The sequence below is a fragment of the Lissotriton helveticus genome, chromosome 7 (genome assembly GCF_964261635.1).
Source record: "Lissotriton helveticus chromosome 7, aLisHel1.1, whole genome shotgun sequence".
Classification (NCBI taxonomy): Eukaryota; Metazoa; Chordata; class Amphibia; order Caudata; family Salamandridae; genus Lissotriton; species Lissotriton helveticus.
This window is the reverse complement of record NC_136068.1, coordinates 1544938329-1544955861: the sequence shown is the minus strand read 5'-3', so window position 1 is coordinate 1544955861 and position 17533 is coordinate 1544938329. Positions and strand designations below refer to the sequence as shown.

At 47.9% G+C, this 17533-nt stretch overlaps 1 protein-coding gene across 1 annotated transcript in view; it reads right to left on the bottom strand.

Moving 5' to 3' along the window:
- Positions 1–17533, bottom strand: part of LENG1 (leukocyte receptor cluster member 1) — a 58182-nt gene that overhangs the window by 16676 nt on the left and 23973 nt on the right. The window contains exon 3 of the mRNA XM_078654996.1: positions 12066–12337. Coding sequence (XP_078511122.1) covers positions 12066–12337 — 272 coding nt within the window. The remainder of the gene's footprint in view (positions 1–12065; positions 12338–17533) is intronic.

The following is a 17533-nucleotide window of genomic DNA, read 5'->3' as shown; positions in this document are numbered from 1 at the left end:
TGCTGCTTGTTTCAGGATGTTGAAAGGCGCTGGATCACTTGGTGATCCGCTTTTGACTGAGGATACTAGAGTGAGCAGAGTTTCCTGGGGCAATGGTGGAAAAGTCTCTAAGATGTGCTCGGGGGTTATTGGGTCCTGATTTCTCAGAGTTCCCCATTTTTTGTCTGTCGGAGGCAGGGATTCCAGAATTGATTGGACCTTAGCGGTGAAAAGATTTGCCAGCTTGTTGCACCGTTGGCCTGAGGGGTCCTGTGCAAAACGAGGGATGGGAGTTTAAGAGTTTGTTAATGATATTCAAAGTTTCTCTGGACGAGTTGGAGGCTGACAGGATCCTGCCCTCATATTAGGAAGTCTGGGCCTTTTTGGCTTCTGCTTTGTAAATGCGGATCGCTATTCTGTATTCTACTTTTTTTGAGGGAAGGAACTGTTTCCTCCACTGCCTTTCTGTAATCTTGCATTGTTGTTTTAGTACCCGCAAATTAGGAGAGAACCAGGGTGAGTTATGAGGTCCGCCGTTTTTTCTTTTGGTCTTGGGGAGGACCGAGTCAAGAGATTCCTCTATCCAATTGGCAAAATCTTCACTGGCTGTGATTGGGCAAGGGTTCGGGATGGGTTTGGTCCTTTCTAATACTTTAATCCAATTTTCTAAAGGAAGCTTGGCCCAGGGGCGTTCCTCGTGTCCAGGTGGAGTGGGTGGTGAGTTTGGAGATCAAAAGGTACCCATGAGCAGGTGATCAGAAAATGGTCTGTCCATGGGAGGGGGTTGGGATCTGACCCTTTCAAGTCCTCCAAACTGGAGCGCACTGGGTCCAGAAGATGACCTTTCACATGGGTAGCCTGCAGGATTTTTTGTGTCAATTGGAGAGCTGCTAGGTCTCTTGTTAGATCAGCTGCCTGGGCTGTTTGAAGGTCCTCGAAGTGAAGATTAAAATCACCGAGGAGTGTAAAGTTGGGCGCTGAGCTTGCCAGATTGACCACTGACTCTAGTAGGGATTCATTGAAATCTTCTTGGCTAATTATCTTCCAGTTTCTCCCTTGTCCTCTTGGTTGATGTACTGCTATGAAATCTATCCAAAGAGGATGAATTTGGGAAGGATACCTTGCTATAGATGGAAAGGTTATTTCCCGGAGCAACACTTCGGCAGCAAGAGTATCCTTCACAGTTCACTCGTTTATCAACGCTCCCTTCACTGAAGGTTTTGTCTGCATGCTCAAAGAAAAAGAGAACAGAGAAAAATGACCTCCTGGGAATGATCACACATTGTTCTGTTTTTTTCGATGCATTTTGGGGGGGGGTTCCATTTTACAGATCAAAATGAAGAAATATAAAATTTAGAGGGACTGGCAACATATAATGTATCTGAGAAGTACTCCATGTCTAGGGGACCAGTTCTCAATATATAATTAAGTCAATAGCAAACTTCTACTCCCCTCCCATAGTGAGGGTTGACTGGTCAGATTCTGCAAGGAGCAGATATAGGGTTGTGTAGAAGTTGGGTGCCCATAATCATCCTATTATGAACGTCTCACCTTGGTTTGTAACTTTAGCAAATATAGATCTGCCTCTTTTGCCTTGCCAATGTGAACTATTTTAAATGAGACCTCCTGAAAAGGATAGCCACTCCTTGGGATGTGGATGAGGTTGCATATTGTGCCTGTGCATGGATGGATTTTCAGAACTACATTCTAATACCAGGCCCTCCCATATTAGTTTTGCTTCTACTTGTGTCAGGAGTGTCTCCTGTAGGAGTGCAATAGCAGCCTTTTTTTGCTTCAAAGGCAAGATATTGCAGGATCTTTATCTCCTTTTAGTGCGACACAACCAGTTGGATATCAGTATCTGTTAATTTAATTTAGGATCTTATTGATACCTCTGTAGCTGGGGAGTGTTTAGTTCAGAGGAATGGGGTAGCGTTCCTTTGCCGGAGTGGGCTATTGAGGTTTCTTTTTCACTGGGTAATTTCTATGTTTGACCTTTACTGTGCTGTTAAGTTTACTTGTTTAAGATTTCCAGTGGCGGGTGTATCTGAGTTATAGTTACCAGAACTGGCTCTGGTCTTAGGTTCTACAGGAAAGTGGGAAGTCGGGCGACAAGAGTTTATAGGGTAGTGTGTGGCAGAAAAGGGCCTTCCGTATGACAGCTGTCTGAGGACTGTTCCTGGAGTTAGTGTTGCAACATGTGTGTTTATCAACAGGAAATTAAAAGGTAAAGGGGGCTTGTTAAACCTGTATTTTGACATTCTGTGACTTCATGTTATGGACTTATCTGTATTAGTGGGTTTAAATGGGAATATTAGCTTGTCTCAATCTATCTACATTGAATCTACAACCTTTTGCAGTTCTTTCCTGTCAGGAGATCTTAGAGTTGTACGGTTGTTTTTAAATCTGTGATAAGTAGTTGTCATATATATCCCTCCATGACTTTTGAGCCCATAGAGTCCAGAAATTATTCACGTTTATCAGGTTTTCCAAATTCTTGCTATTATTGTGCACGGTTACGCTTGTGGTTCCTAGTTCAAATATGGCAAAGTTTCATTGTCTCAGAAGAGGTTGTTGCACTAAGAACGTTTTCCTCCTTAACTTGGTGCCAAAGAAAAAATCTGCAGAGATGTGAATCTTGTGAGCCATGCTTAATGGCTACCTGGATGATCAGTCAATGTTGCTGGTGCCTGAGGAAGAATGCAATTATAGGGCAGAGTTGGTTGGAGCGGTCTGTTTGCCAGGATGGTGGGCTCTTTTGAACACCAAGGGCAAAGAAACGTCTTCCTAAAAGCTCTGGAATGAATTTTACCAAAAACTCTTCAATTACCTCACCCTCTGGGGTGCTATTGAAGCTCATGCTATGCCTCTTGGCCCGGTCTTCTAAATCTGTGACTTTTGTGCATGTGTTAGATTTCTTGTGCACAGACATATACTGTGTCCCTTGTGAATTAGGATACTCCATGCCACTATACTCTGCTCTATGCTCCTCCAGGCTAACTACTCGTTTTTAAACAATTTCCATGACCTACTGCTTTCATGAATAGTAACTGCCTTGATTTCCTAGTGACTATACTGGCTGTTGAGTGTAAGGGGGCGGAGGGTTTGTACAGAGATATAGCAAGCACTGTCCCCAGGAGGCCAGATGTTGGAAAGGTAACTTGATGACCCTTATGCCAGTGTTATTGCCTTCATATATTCACTTCCATCATTAACCCCTCTCCCAAACTCCTCTCCCCTGGTCCAGATCTTCCTCTGTAGGATCGGGGTACTATGTTCACCATACTGTCCCACAGGCACGGGCCCGGGATCCATACTCTACCCGCAGTTCCGCCCAGTGGTGCTGGTGCACTGAGATCTGTCTCACCAGAGGACCTCTGCAAACCTGCTCTCTTTCATCACCCCAGTGTCTCGCTCCTTCCAAGGTGGAGCAGCCCCCCTCAACCTGTCTGGACGTGTCTGGTATAGCATGCCAGCATCACCACTTGTCAGCTATGAGGGTCTCTTTCAGGATATTCTTGGCTTGTTGAAGGAGGTATTATTTCTTTTTCGGCCTGCCTGCTTCTAAAACGGATGCCTCTTGCCTCAATTCTGCGTTCGTCTTACACCACCATTCATTCAATGCAGCGTTGTCTCCAGGGACGTCATTTTTTGGTTTCCGTTGGTGGTTGCTTTTCACTCTGCTTATCTTCTGACTTCTATTTCCATGTGTGAGGAGTCTGTTATTGGGGTTCATACACAGTATTTTTGGGGGACATGGTAAGTAGCTCGGAGGTCTAAAGGAGCAGCGGCCATTTTGTACTTGAGCCAAGCTGTGCCTCCACTCTCTCTGTTCTTTATTGAGCCATTCAAATGTGTTTTATGAGTAATACAAAGGCTAGTATTTATATAACCATGTGTGAAGTTTCTTTTGTGGTGGGCCGCTAGTGTGTCGCTGCTGTGTGAGTGGGTTGTGCAAACGCTTTACACATTGCCTATGGGATAAGCCAGACTGCTCTGCCAAGCTACCAAGGGGGTGAGCAGGGGTTATCTTCTGTGTGTAATTCCCTTGCCCTGACTAGAATGATGGTTTCTGCCTGGCTTAGGCGCTTGCTCTAGCCAACCAGAAATCCAATTTCTATCATTAATCAATCACAGCTATCTAATTCCCCCGAAATGCCGGGCAGCTCCATAGCATATAAAAAGTTACTGCCTGCCCACTTTTCCTGGGACAGCGTGCAGTCTCCGATTTACCCATTTTCAGCAGTGTCGTAGAAACCGTGAGCATATAGCCACCTACCTAGGGTACGCCAAAGCCTCAGGCCATTCATCGTCCTCCAAACTGCCCAAGTCTTGCACCCAACTCTCTTGCAAATGGGCTAAAATGTAACAATTTTTCGTAGGTAAGCAAGGGGCATGTAGTCATCCAGCAACCTATCTTCTAATAGGGAGGATTCGGGGAGGTCTACACCTCTCGGGAGCACCTTTTGCAGAACATGACAGATCTGCAGATAGCGGTAGGGCTCAGTGGGCGCCAATTGGTATTCCTTTTGTAATTTTGCAAATGTGAGCACCTCACCCACTTTACACACATCACCCACCCTAGGCAGGCCAATGTGGTCCCACTTTTCAAAGTCCCGTTGTGGGAGCAGATTGCACAATCAGCCAGGGTCCCACAGGGGGGAAACCTGTGTGACCCTACTCCACCAACTCATAGCATTCGATGAGGTGTGCCAGAGGGTGCGGTCGCTGTCGTGAGGGGTGTGGTGTATGGTCACCCATAGATGGCTCTTAAGTAACCCCTGGATTGCATGTTTCTACTGTCCATTCTATAGGCCAGTTCGTTCCCGGAAGATGAACCCAGTGGTTAACGACAATTAGTTGTGACGCCTATTTATACTTTTAGAGGTTGGAGAGAGCAATCCCACCTTCATACAAGCCTTTTGACAGTTTCCGAAGAGCTATTCAGGGAGGGGCGATCCCAGAGAAGCATCTGGGTTGCGCGTTTATGGCTTGGAAGTAGGATTGTGAGACTGGGACAAGTGTATTTTTCAATGCATAGAGAAAGCAGGGGAGGGCCATCATTTTAAACAGGGCGGCTTTCCCCAGCAAAGATAGAGGCAATGTCCTCCAGTGTTAAACATCACTCTGCAGGCGTGTAAGTGGTGGCTCGAGATTATGCATATAAAATGGCATCTGAATCCTTGATTACGGAGATTCCGAGGTAGAGGAAACCCCTGTCATGACTACCAGAGTCCCACAGCAATCAGGGAGGTGAAGTGCTGCCATGGAAGACATAGATCAAAGAAATGTTCCAGTTAACGGTGTAGCTTGAGTAAAGACAATAGAGTATGAATACATGCATCACCTTGTCAAGAGTGGAGGATGGGTTAGCTTAGTAAAGCAGGATATCGTCTGCATACAGGAAGATCCTATCCTCCCAATCTGCAATCCATGAATTCGCTTCGGATCCAGGACGCAAGCAGCTCCAAGACTAAAGCGAATATGAGGGGAGAAAGCAGACAACCCTGCCTCATTCCTCGCCGGAGGTGCCCACACTCACTGTTACTTGAGTAAGGGGGTCTGAATGCAGGAGCCGTATCCAAGAGATATAGCGAGGGTTGAATCCCAATTTCTGCATGACTGCATACATAAAAGGTCATTCCACCGTGTCGAGAGTCATCTTGAGGTTTTCTAGCCGGACTTGCTTTTTATGTTTATGCCCCGCTATCAGTGCTATTCCCTGCTCTCCTATGACAGTTTTATCTGCTTCCTACAACATCTGTGCAGATTCTACTGAACCCTCTTTTTCATTAAAGTAGTGCTCCATGGTCTCATGGAACCCCGCTTGGATACAAGGTTACTTGAGATACCAGACAAGTGCCACCCTCTGTCTTTTCCTACGGTCATAGGTGGCGCACACCAGGGAGTGATCGGAGATACCCTAATCAAGGTGGTAAACATCAAAGGTAGTTCCGGGGCCAGTGTAAGTATATAATCGATTTGTGAGCGGCTCCCATAAAAAAGGAGTTGCTGGGTAGAGGACCAATGACCCTGAACAGTAAAAGATGAGCTCCCTAACCAGTGAGTGAGGCATCCGTTGTGATGGTCTCTAGCGGAACTGGGTACTGGAAGAATTGCCCCCGCAACAAACTATTTGTGTTTCACCACTACAGACAGCAATGTGTACGGGCCCAAAGCAACACTAGATCTTCTAGATGATCCTCCGCTTGAGACAACTGTACTACTAAACACTTCTATAATGAACACATATGGAGGCTGACACGAGGGATTATCGCTATGCAGGACGCCATCATGCCTAGAAGGCATATCACAGATCTGATTTACCTGCTGATCTAGCTGAACAAGCAGCAACAAGCTTTGGTAAGCTTATACTCTGGCTGGAATGGCATAAGCTTGTCCTACCTGTGCGTCAAGGAAAGGCTGTATCTGAAGGGGTTTAAGGTGGGATTTAGTCAGATTAATGATGAAACCCAGACTCGCCAGGGTATGAATTGTGGTCTGAGTGTGCTCTTAGACAGAGTTGTTGCGTGGCGCTCTTGATCAGCCAGTCGTCTTGGTAAGGCACACATGGATGTTGTTCCTCCCGAGATGAGCGGCCACCACTGCAAGGCATTTGGTGAAGACACTTGTAGCAGTGGTAACCCAGAAGGAGAGCACTTCGAATTGATAACTATGTCCAGTTTCCACAAACCTCCGCTATCTATGATCACCCACGCTCTGGTCACGAGCCGACTGGACTACGGAAACACCCTCTACGCGGGCACTACCGCAAAACTCCAGAAGAAACTCCAACGAATCCAAAACGCCTCAGCCAGGCTCATATTAGACATCCCACGCAACGAACACATCTCTGGTCACCTTAAAGACCTCCACTGGCTACCCGTCAATAAGAGGATCACTTTCCGACTGCTTACCCACGCACACAAATCACTCTACGACATCGGACCAGATTGCCTCAACTCACGATTGTCCTTCTACACCCCCTCCCGCCAACTACGTTCTTCCAACCAAGCCCTCGCCACTGTACCTCGCATCAACAAGACCACCATGGGAGGCAGATCCTTTTCATACCTGGCTGCTAAAACATGGAACTCACTCCCCGTTTACCTTCGCCTCACCCAGAACCACCTAGCGTTCAGAAAGCAGCTTAAAACGTGGATATTTGACAAGTAATCCTCCTCCCCTTCCTAAGCGCCTTGAAACCCTCTGGGTATGTAGTGCGCTATACAAATTTTATGACTTGACTTGACATGTGCTGGGTAGATGGGTATGTGGAATAGGCACCCTTCAGATCTGGAGCGGTCATGAAGTCGTCTTTCTGTAAGAGTGATAGAACGCCCTGCAGAGTCACCATATGAAAGTGCTCCGACAGAATACATTTGTTGAGAGGCTGGAAATCTAGGTTGGGCATGAGGGAGCCGACCTTCTTTGGGATTAGAAAGTGCAGAGAGTTTGCACAATTTCCGCGGAGGTGGTGTGAAACAGGCTCTATGGCTCCCTTGTCCAGGGGGGCTTGTACCTCTTTGTGAAAGGAGGCGCAGATGTGGTTTGGATAATCTGTGTTGACGAGGGGGAATGTTTGGTGGTGTTTGCATGGGTTCTAATAATACCGCTCCTGTATTATATCTAGAACCCAACGGCCTGTGGCGATTTCCGCCAAGCGTGGCAGAAATCCCTGTAATATTCCCCCGACCAGTGTTGAGTAATTGAGGGAAAGTTGTAAGATGTCACTGTTTTGGGGGGACGGTGCCCTTACCTCAACCTTTTTGGTAATTGCCCCATACCCACTTATATACTAACCTCACGAGGGGGGGGGGGGGGCTGCTCGGTTGGCTTTGTGAGAGTAGAAGGTTTCTGGAGTGGGGGTCTTGGATGCAGAGCAAAACTGTGTGCGCCGCAAGGAACCCGGGGTCGGGGGGTCTGTATTTGAAGAGCACCCATAGCTTTATCTGTCTGTGTCCTTTTTGATTTTCTCAAGCATTTACCCGAGGGCCAAAAGAGATGCTGACCATCAAAAGGGACATTGAGTAGGTGCTGCTGCACTTCCGGCTTAAAGCCTGAAACACGCAGCCAGACATGAAGTCTTAACAGATCACTAGTATTAATCCCACCAGCGGCTGTAACCGTGGCATCCAGAGCGCAGCAGATGTTAATATTAGATATGATCTTCCCTTCTGCCACCAACTGCTGTCCCTTCTTAGAGTACTGTTCTGGGACGTGTTCTGCCAGGTCTGTCACTTGGTCCCAGTGTGCACTGTTGTAGCGGGAGAGCAAGCCATTTGAGTTTTCAATTCTCCAATGGGACGCAGACTGCGTGCTACTCTCTTTACCCCTGCATCAATTTTCTAGCTCTCCCGGTCAGGAGGCAGTGCATGAGTATTGGCATGCTCGCTAGCTGTGTTAACAACCAAAGAATCAAGGGGCAATTGGCCACGGATGTAAACGGCACATGGCCATTAGGGGAAACTTTGTACTTTCTCTTGCCTTGACAGGGTTCTTAAAAATCTCTGTGGCAGGCTGGAAGACACCCTTAAGCATGGGGAGATATTGAAAAGAGCGTTGGGTGGAGGAGAGGGATTCCAAAAGGGAAATCCTCCTCCTCTTGCTGCACAAGGAGTTCTATATTGTTCAAAGTGGCAGCTCTGTGTAACACCTCATGGTGCAAAGTGACATCATCAAGAGTTGACTGCTTAGTAGGTTAAGCTTTGTGTCTATGTTCACGGGGTGCTCAGCATCATAGTCGTGCTATGGGTCGGGACCCTATGAGTCATGAGGGTGGTCATATGGGAGCCAGTACTGCTCCAACCCCCAGAATATGAAGAGCCTGTAGGCGAATGATGTGGCAATCCTCAATGTCAGTTAGGAGACACAGGTGAAGAAGGAGGAGGAGGCAGGGAAAGAGGTGAAAGTGCAGAAGACAGGGGAAGAGGATGCACTGTCAATTCTCTTTTGCTTTTTGGGGGCTGGAAGTTCCTGTCGGTTGATGACCTCCTCAAAAGTGAGTTTCTTCTTGTGAGGAGCAGAGGCCTTTGGTACAAGTGGAGGCTTTGCCAGAATTTGACCGGTGCCTGGTTGGATATGAATGCACTGTTGTCAAGCATCCAAGAGTTCCTGCAACCGCTTGAGAATTGATCCAATTCCTCTCGAGCAGCAAAGGCTGCCATAGTGGAAGGCAGTCTTGATGGGCCTGAAGAGGTTCGCAGACCAGAGGGCGATGAAGTGGACCTCTGCTCTGATTTCTTCGAGCCAACGGGTCTCGACGCCAAACTCTGTCTCGCTCCGAATGTTTTGGCTCCAAAGATTTCGCTTCCAGCCCTTTTGAGTCCAAGGCTGGCTGAGGATAAGCCTTGGGTCGGAGGCAAAGCTGCGGTCGAGGCTCGGACTGTTGCTTCAGCGTCAAGTCTGTCTTGGGCGCTGGGTCCATCTCTGCATGCCGGTGTGGACCATAGTCAGAAGGAAGTGATGCATAGGATGCCTCATAAGCAGCCTGGGAACTAGAGGCTTGCGTCTCTGAGCAGAGAGTTATATGAACATCTGTACTCACTGCAACCTTCTGAGGCGGTTGACTTGCAGAGGCTCTTCAGACTCTACATTTGGCTCGAAGCGGATGCTTCCACTTGGAAAGGCCACCTCCATTACTATGCCTGGAGAATCGATCTCTTCAACATCCAACTCTTCCTGCTCTCTGGAGTCACTTCTACCTCTTCTCTTTGTGTCATGGCGGCAGGGGCAATCCGACGTGCACATGGGGTCTGAAGAGTTTTCTTATTTTGGAATGCAAAGCAGGCCGAACAGAAATCCTCACGGTGTTCTGGAGACAAACAGAGGTTTCAGACTTTGCGGAGATCGGATACGATACTTGGCCCGACAACAAGGACAGAATCAGAATGGAGTTGTTTTGACTTATTTTTAGATACGGGTATACGGTTTACTAACAAGTGGAAATGCTCTATATTACTTTTTTTGTATTTATATTTGCTGAAGAGTACCCAGACACAAGTGACTTTATGGTGGCACTCTTACAAATAGACCTGAGGCATTACACAATTAGGACATTCCTCAGAACAACTATAGACTTGCTAAGTCATAAGTTTTCAGTGACAAGGCCCACAATATGTGTTCTGTAAAGCAGCCACCTGTGCAGGGGCATGTGCTTTTTTGCAAGCATGTAGTGATTCACGTTAGCTCTCGAACAGTTGCTAGGATTGGACTAGCATTCCTGGGGAATGCATTGAGCCAGATTTCTGCAGAGTCAAGTTGTCATCTCCCACAGGTCTGGGTTTTAGAATTATTTTAAATCAAATCTGTAGGAAGGGGACCTAGACATTCAAGCACATTTTTCTCACACAGTGATTCCTGAATCCTAGTTCAACTACCCCTTCATTCCGAAAACCCATCAGCCTACCTTGTTCTTTTCTATACATGTGTAGCTTTGGAAATAAATCTGTATATGAAGGTCTAGGCATTCAATGTTAAATATATAAAACTGAATGTAGTTGTAATGGTGCCCAGTACTCTTCTGTGGCAGGAGCCCTTTCCTGTTAGTCTGAGTTAAAGGGGGATGTCAGGAAGGTTTATAACTTTGAGTGCAAAAATACACTATACAAGCACCTTACTCAGGTTCCAGGCAATAGTCTAAACCATGCAGTGTTTTAAGACTTACTGAGCTTTACATATGTTCTGTCACACAACGAATTCCTGGAACAAAACCACCTACTGGATGCCTCACAACCAGGATTCCGTTCCTACCACAGCACTGAGACCATGCTGATTTCGGCCACAGACATCAGAACATGCCTCAAACATCGGAAAAACTGTTTCCCTGATCCTACTTGACCTCTCCACAGCGTTCGACACCATCTCCCACAAAACCCCATCAACAGACTCTACAACATAAGCATACAGAAAGACGCCCTCAAGTGGATCGCCTTCTTCCTTACAGAACACACACAGAGAATACAACTGCCTCCCTTCATCGCCGCACCCAAAGATGTAGTATGCGGAGTACCATAGGGATCATCCCTCAGCCCCATCCTGTTCAACATTTACAGAATCTCTCCCACACCCTCCCTCGCAGACGTCTTCAGATCCCATGGACACCACATAATCTCCTATTGCAGATGATACTCAACTGATTCTCTCACTCACTTAGGACCCCTCCAAAACCAAAACCAACTTCTGCAACGCCATAACCAATGTAGCCAAATGAATGAGAGACAATGGCCTCAAACTTAACTCCGACAAAATTGAAGTACTGATCTTCGGGAAGAACAGCAACCTATGGGATCACAGCTGGTGGCCCGCTGAACTCAAACCTACACTGACACCGACCGACCATGCATCATCCTCAACAGCCAACTGACCATGAAACAAGTCAACACAATTGCTTCCTCCTGCTTCCAAACTCTTCGCATGCTCTGCAGAATTTTCAGATGGATCGAAACCCGAAAGACAGTCACTCAGGCCCTTGTCAACAGCCGCTTCGACTACGGCCACACCATCTAGGCCGCCATCTCCACTCAGGTCCTCAGAAGACTCCAGACCATACAGAATGCTGCATCCGGACTCATCCTTGACCTTCCCAAACAAACCCACATCGTCCCCTACCTGAGAGACTTCCACTAGCTCCCCATCCAGAAGAGATGCAAGTACAATATCCTAACGCGCGCCTACAAAGCCCTCGACGACCTCAGACCTGCTTACATAAACCACCGACTGAACGTCCACCAACCATCTAGACACCTGTGCTACTCTTCTCTCACCCTTGCACACCCCTCCCCCCTCATCCATCACAGCAGTGGCTGCTCCCTCATCGCTGCCAAGACATGGAACGGCCTTCCCCTCCAGCTCTGTACTGCCCCTTCACTGGGAGACTTTAGAAAGGACTCAAAACCTGGCTCTTCGACTCAGACATAGCATCCAGATACCCATAAGGATGACAGTGTTGTGCTCTACAAATGCTGTTTGATTGATTGTTTCAATCACCATGCTCACATTTCACAATCTCCACTCCTGGCGTTTACTGCAATCACTTTCCTGACCAATGACGAGTTACCAGCCCCAACATCATGAATCTCACCTACCCAGCTTTTTTCTCCTTGGCTCTCTTGTGCCTCTCTTTCCCGTGGTCCTTGGACTCCTTCTTGTGTTTTTTCTCACCCCTTTTCTTTTTCAAGTACTTCTCCATTTCATGCAAAGGATCCAATTTCCCCTTTAGCTTCTCATCTTTGACTGGGTCTGCAGATTCCTTCTTACGGTGTTCGGGAGCCTCCTGGTACCAGGGCCGACTAGTCTGGGCCTCTGCTGCACTCTGACCCAGGTAGGTAAGCAGACCAATAGCCTTCTCCTGTCGTTCCTGTGCAAATAATCAAAAGAACTGGTCTTGATGACATTACAAGCTTGACGATTTAAGCTATTTTAAATAGCACACATAATAACTTGAACTAACGAAATGTCAGTCTCTTGGTTTTATAATTTCTACCTCAAACTAGCTTTGCCTGAGAAGCGAGTTACCCTTGTCATTAGCATCCAAGTGGTTAAATATATTTTTTTAATGATTATAAATCAAATGCACCAATACAAAACTCTTAGACTTTATTTTGTTAGTGACCCTCCTCCTCCAATTTCCTTCCTCATCCCACCTTGCCCCACAAAACAGAATACTATAATGTTAGGACAGTGATATCTGAAAGATAGGAGAGTTGTGCTTATGAGTGGCGTCTTTAAAGTCCTATGAACATCCAGTAACATAAAAGCAGATAATCACTTATTCCAAAGAGGATGAACTTGCAACATTTTCAGTCCTTTGAATTAGCAATTCTAGATGGAGAACCATATAGAGGGACATATATTTTTTGTAAAGATCTCCTACACAGATAGCTGCATGAGAGAAACAATAGTCTGTGCTTCAGATAGGAGAATGCAAATAAAACAAAATGGACAGGAGAAGATGTGCTAAGTTAGTATTTTTTTTTAATGTAATTCTTTTTAACTTTACCTGCAGATAAAGATTTGTAACTAAACATGTTTTGCGAAAGAACTGTCCTTTTAACAGTAGGTTTTCGCATTTCTTTATTTCTCATCTGCCTTTGTACGATTCATCATGACTTTGTAATGTTCCCACTCCTCTGTCACATATATATATATATATATATATATATATATATATATATATTCAAAATAGGATATCCATTCATTTAACACAAGGAAATCATCCGGCACTCGAGCAAGGATATCGTTGGTTCAGGCTTATTTATTTAAGAGTTACATCCATCAACGCGTTTCGGGAGTCAAGCTCTTGATATATTACCTACTGGCGTAGGTAGTTCTAGTTAGGACCTAGCTACCATAGGAAAATCACAACATTCTATTCCCAATAACTTTGGCGCCGGTTGACGAATTTTCGAAATTTTCAAAACTCGTGGGCCGCTCCGGTCCGCTCCCATCTTGAAAGTTTCAGGGTGATTCGGCAAGTGGGGGCCGAGAAAAAAGGGGGGGTCCCAAAACGTGTTTTCCCCATGCAATTTTCCATAGGAAACTTTAGACACGGCTGCAGCCCGAACTGCTGAACGGAATTACACCAAATTTGGCAAAAAGGCAGCGCTTGGTTCAGAAAGAGACCTTTTTGTTAAATGGTGTAGATCCGTTCAGTAGTTGCTGAGAAAATCAAATTTTAAAAAATATCGATATTTATGGCCGCGGAGGATCCGTGGACCCTCCCGACCTTGAGCGGCTTTCTAATTGGCTGTCAACACTCCAAACCAGGAAGTGTTGGCAAAACACGAACAGGGGGCAGGGTAGAAACACCCTGACTCCCTAGGCCTGCTTAGGGGGTCCCACAAGGACCACCAGGGCCCCAAAAATATGTTTGTTTTTTTTTTTTATCGCGGGATGCGCGGAGGATCCGGCGCAAAAAAAGCGCCACGGAGCTGCGTTGCAGAGTGTTGTAAAAAGGGGCATGGCCTCTGAACACCTCTTTGCAACGCAGCTTTTTGGCGCATACTGGAGGTACCTGGTGGGCTAGTTGGCCCCCAGGATTGAAGAGGAATTAATTCCCCAACTTAAAACGCACCACAGGGCGTGTTTGCAGACATGCCATGTCAGCTCAGGCCCCACCCCCTTCCTTCACCATTGTGCAAACGCGCCCCCTGGCGAGTTGTAAGTTGGGGAATTAATTCCCCTTAAATTCGGAGGGTCAACTAGCCCACCAGGTATGTCCAATATGCTCCAGGAAGCTGCGTTGCAGAGGTGTTCGGAGGCCACGTCCCTTTTTTACACCTCCCTGCAACACAGCTCTGTGGTGCTTACTGGAGGTGCCTAGTGGGCTAATTTGACCCTAGGGACCCTCAGGATTCAAGGGGACTTAATTTCCCAACTTAAAACGGTCACAGGCCGTGTTTACACAGTGGTGAAGGGAGGGGACGGGCCCTGAAGGGACGTGTGCAAACACGCCCTGTGGTGTGTTTTAAGTTGGGGAAATAATTCCCCTCCACTCCTGAGGGCCAACTAGCCCATCAGGTGCTTCCAGTAAGCGCCGCTGCGTTGCAGAGAGGTGGTACAGGCCGTGCCCCTTTTTACACCTCTCTGCAATGGCGCTTACTGGAGGTCCCTAGTGGACTAGTTTGACCCTAGGGACTGAGGATTCAAGGGGACTTTATCCCCCAAATTAAAATGGCCACAAGGCGTGTTTGCACACATCACCTCAGGCCCCCCGCCCCCCCTTCATCAGTGTGCAAATGCGCCCTGTGGTGCGTTTTAAGAGGTAGTTTTAATCCCCCTGCCCTATTATGTACTAGGGTCTTACAGAGGAGGCCAGGGGATCACAGGGGTACCGCAACGCATAGTGTTCCCTAGTTTATGTAGGTGTTTTCACTGTATTCTATGTGTCTTTTAGCATAGTACTGGCTCTAGGACTGGTTAGTCACTCAGTTATCACCAGTACCCATCTGAAAAAGTTGAGGGTACAGGATGATTTTGCAACAAGGCTTCTTTCTGCAACTCTGCTTGGTTTTTCTGCAAGTCTTCCTTCTTCCTGCATTTTTCTTCGTCTTTGAAGACTTTTGCTGCTTCTTTCCGGATCTTCTTTTTTTTTTTCTGTGCGTTTTTTCTTCTTTCTTCACATGTCCTACCTCTGGAGGCATAGTTAAAAACTAGCATTTAAAAAACCTTTGAAATTCACTGAAAAACCCATCGGTTTCAGGCACGTTATAGTTAGGAATTAGCATTTAAAAAAGCTTAGAAATTCACTGAAAAAAACATAGGTTTCAGGGGAGTTATAGTTAGCTGGACATTTCACTCATAACAAACCCTCGAAATTCCCCCGTTATGGTTAGTTCAGCTAACTATAACTCGCCCGCCCGCAATGCACTGCTGATGACGTCACATATTACATCACTGATGACGTCATCCTTGCAATAGAGTGGCAGACCTCCTCTCACCCTAATATAACCTTTGATACACACACTCAAAAATAGAAACTAACATTTTCAAAACAATGCACATACCAATACCAGTTACAACAACCTATTCAGTAATTCCAAGAACATACACATCCACTCATTCACCAACAGTCCTATACAGTCACTCGTACATGTACTCACTCATCATATGTGCTCATTCACCTACACATCCTGTTACACACCGCCACTCATCCATAGTTACTCACTGTTGGACCCGGCCTCGTGGCGTGGTCCTACCCCTCCCGCATGGCGGGCCCAGGACGACATCGGCCTCCGTCGACCCGCCGTCGACCCCCCTGGACACGAACCATCGACGAGAGCAGCCCCCCTGGCAACCCACGGCTCTCCCCCCCCCCGGGACCCCAGCTCGCCAACACTGCCGGTCTGGCGACCATGCCAGGCCACCCTTTCCGGCCCGACTCCATCTTGGGCACATCACGTCCCGAGCACGTGGCCGCAGCCATCCCTGGCCCCAGCGAAGCCCCGACATCGAGGCACCAAGATCCTCCCAGGTGGTAGAGTGGCCACTTGGCGGATCCCGGAGGAGGGGAGTTTCGATGGGCCTCCAGCCATCCCCGGACGCCTGGTGTCGATCGCCCTCCAGCCTCCCTGGGCCCTGGCTCCACCCCCCTGCTGGGTGTCTGGACACCTTCATCCCAGCCCCTCGGACCCCCAGGCGCGAGGGTCCGGACATCAAAGGACTCCAGTCCTATATCTGGGCCAGCCCTGGATTAGGACGGCAGTTGTATCTTGGAGTCGAAGCCCTGCTGACCTTGTCGCGGCTGATTCTGATCCGAACTCTTGCACCTGAACTATCTTCGAGGCCCTGCTGACGTTGTCGCGGCCTGACCGAGCTGAACTATCTTCGAGGCCCTGCTGACGCTGTCGCGGCCTGACCAAGCTGATCCACCTTCGAGGCCCTGCTGTCGCGGCCTGACCAAGCTGAACCACCTTCGAGGCCCTGCTGTCGCGGCCTGACCAAGCTGAACCACCTTCGAGGCCCTGCTGACGCTGTCGCGGCCTGACCAAGCTGAACCACCTTCGAGGCCCTGCTGACGCTGTCGCGGCCTGACCGAACTGTACTATCTTCGAGGCCCTGCTGACGCTGTCGCGGCCCGACCAAGCTGAACCACCTTAGAGGAGCCTCGCCAAGGAGGCCTCCCTACGGCGCTCGGCCTATTCCACAGAGAGAGGTGAGTCTCGGGGCGGGCAGTCAGACATCTTCTGTCTCCCCTGGGATCGCCTTTCCAACATTGGTGGCAAGCGACGGGATCCGAGCCCGCACAAATCGTACAGCGAGTGATTCGCCACTACTAACAGAGACCCACAACCACGATGACTACTAAGGAAACCGGAACGACCACAGAATTCCAGAAGGAACGATTGGAGGAGTACACCCATAAAGAACTCAAACAATTCTGCAAAGCCCTGGGTATCGCTACCACCGGACTAAGCACAAAAGACGATTTCAAAGACGCACTGCAAACATGGGTGGAGACCGGAGCGACCCCACCCCCGGCTAACGCTGACATTATCAGAGAAGTACCCCCGAGTACGGTCATAGCCCCAGTGGAAGAAAGAACAGCCAACAGAGAACCGGGCCTCTCCCACGAAGACGCCCGCGAGCGAGAGAGGAGTCGGCTCCTTGAACTAGAGCTCGCCCGACTCCGGCTGGATGGAGAACTTCAATTAGCAGAAAAGAAAATGGCCATTATTATTATTATTATTATTATTATTATATGAAACTTGTAACGCGCTCAGCTTACCCGGGGGCATCCCGGCGCCATTGAGCAACTACGATTAGAAGGAGATCTGGAAGAGAGGCGGAGGCAAAGGGAGTTGGAAGAAAAAAAGCTCAAGTACGAACACGAGCGTGGCCTCAAAGAACTAGAGATCAAGTCCAAGACCGAAGAGGCTGGCGCCGCGATAACCCGGGACCCTCCACCTCCTGTCGACCCGAAGGTCCACATTCCCAAAGATATCGTCAAGGAATACTACAAGAATGACGATATCCAGCAATGGTTCAAGGCGTATGAAGTTGCCATGACCGCGCACCGCATCCCGCGAAAAGATTGGGGTGCCGGCTTATGGGG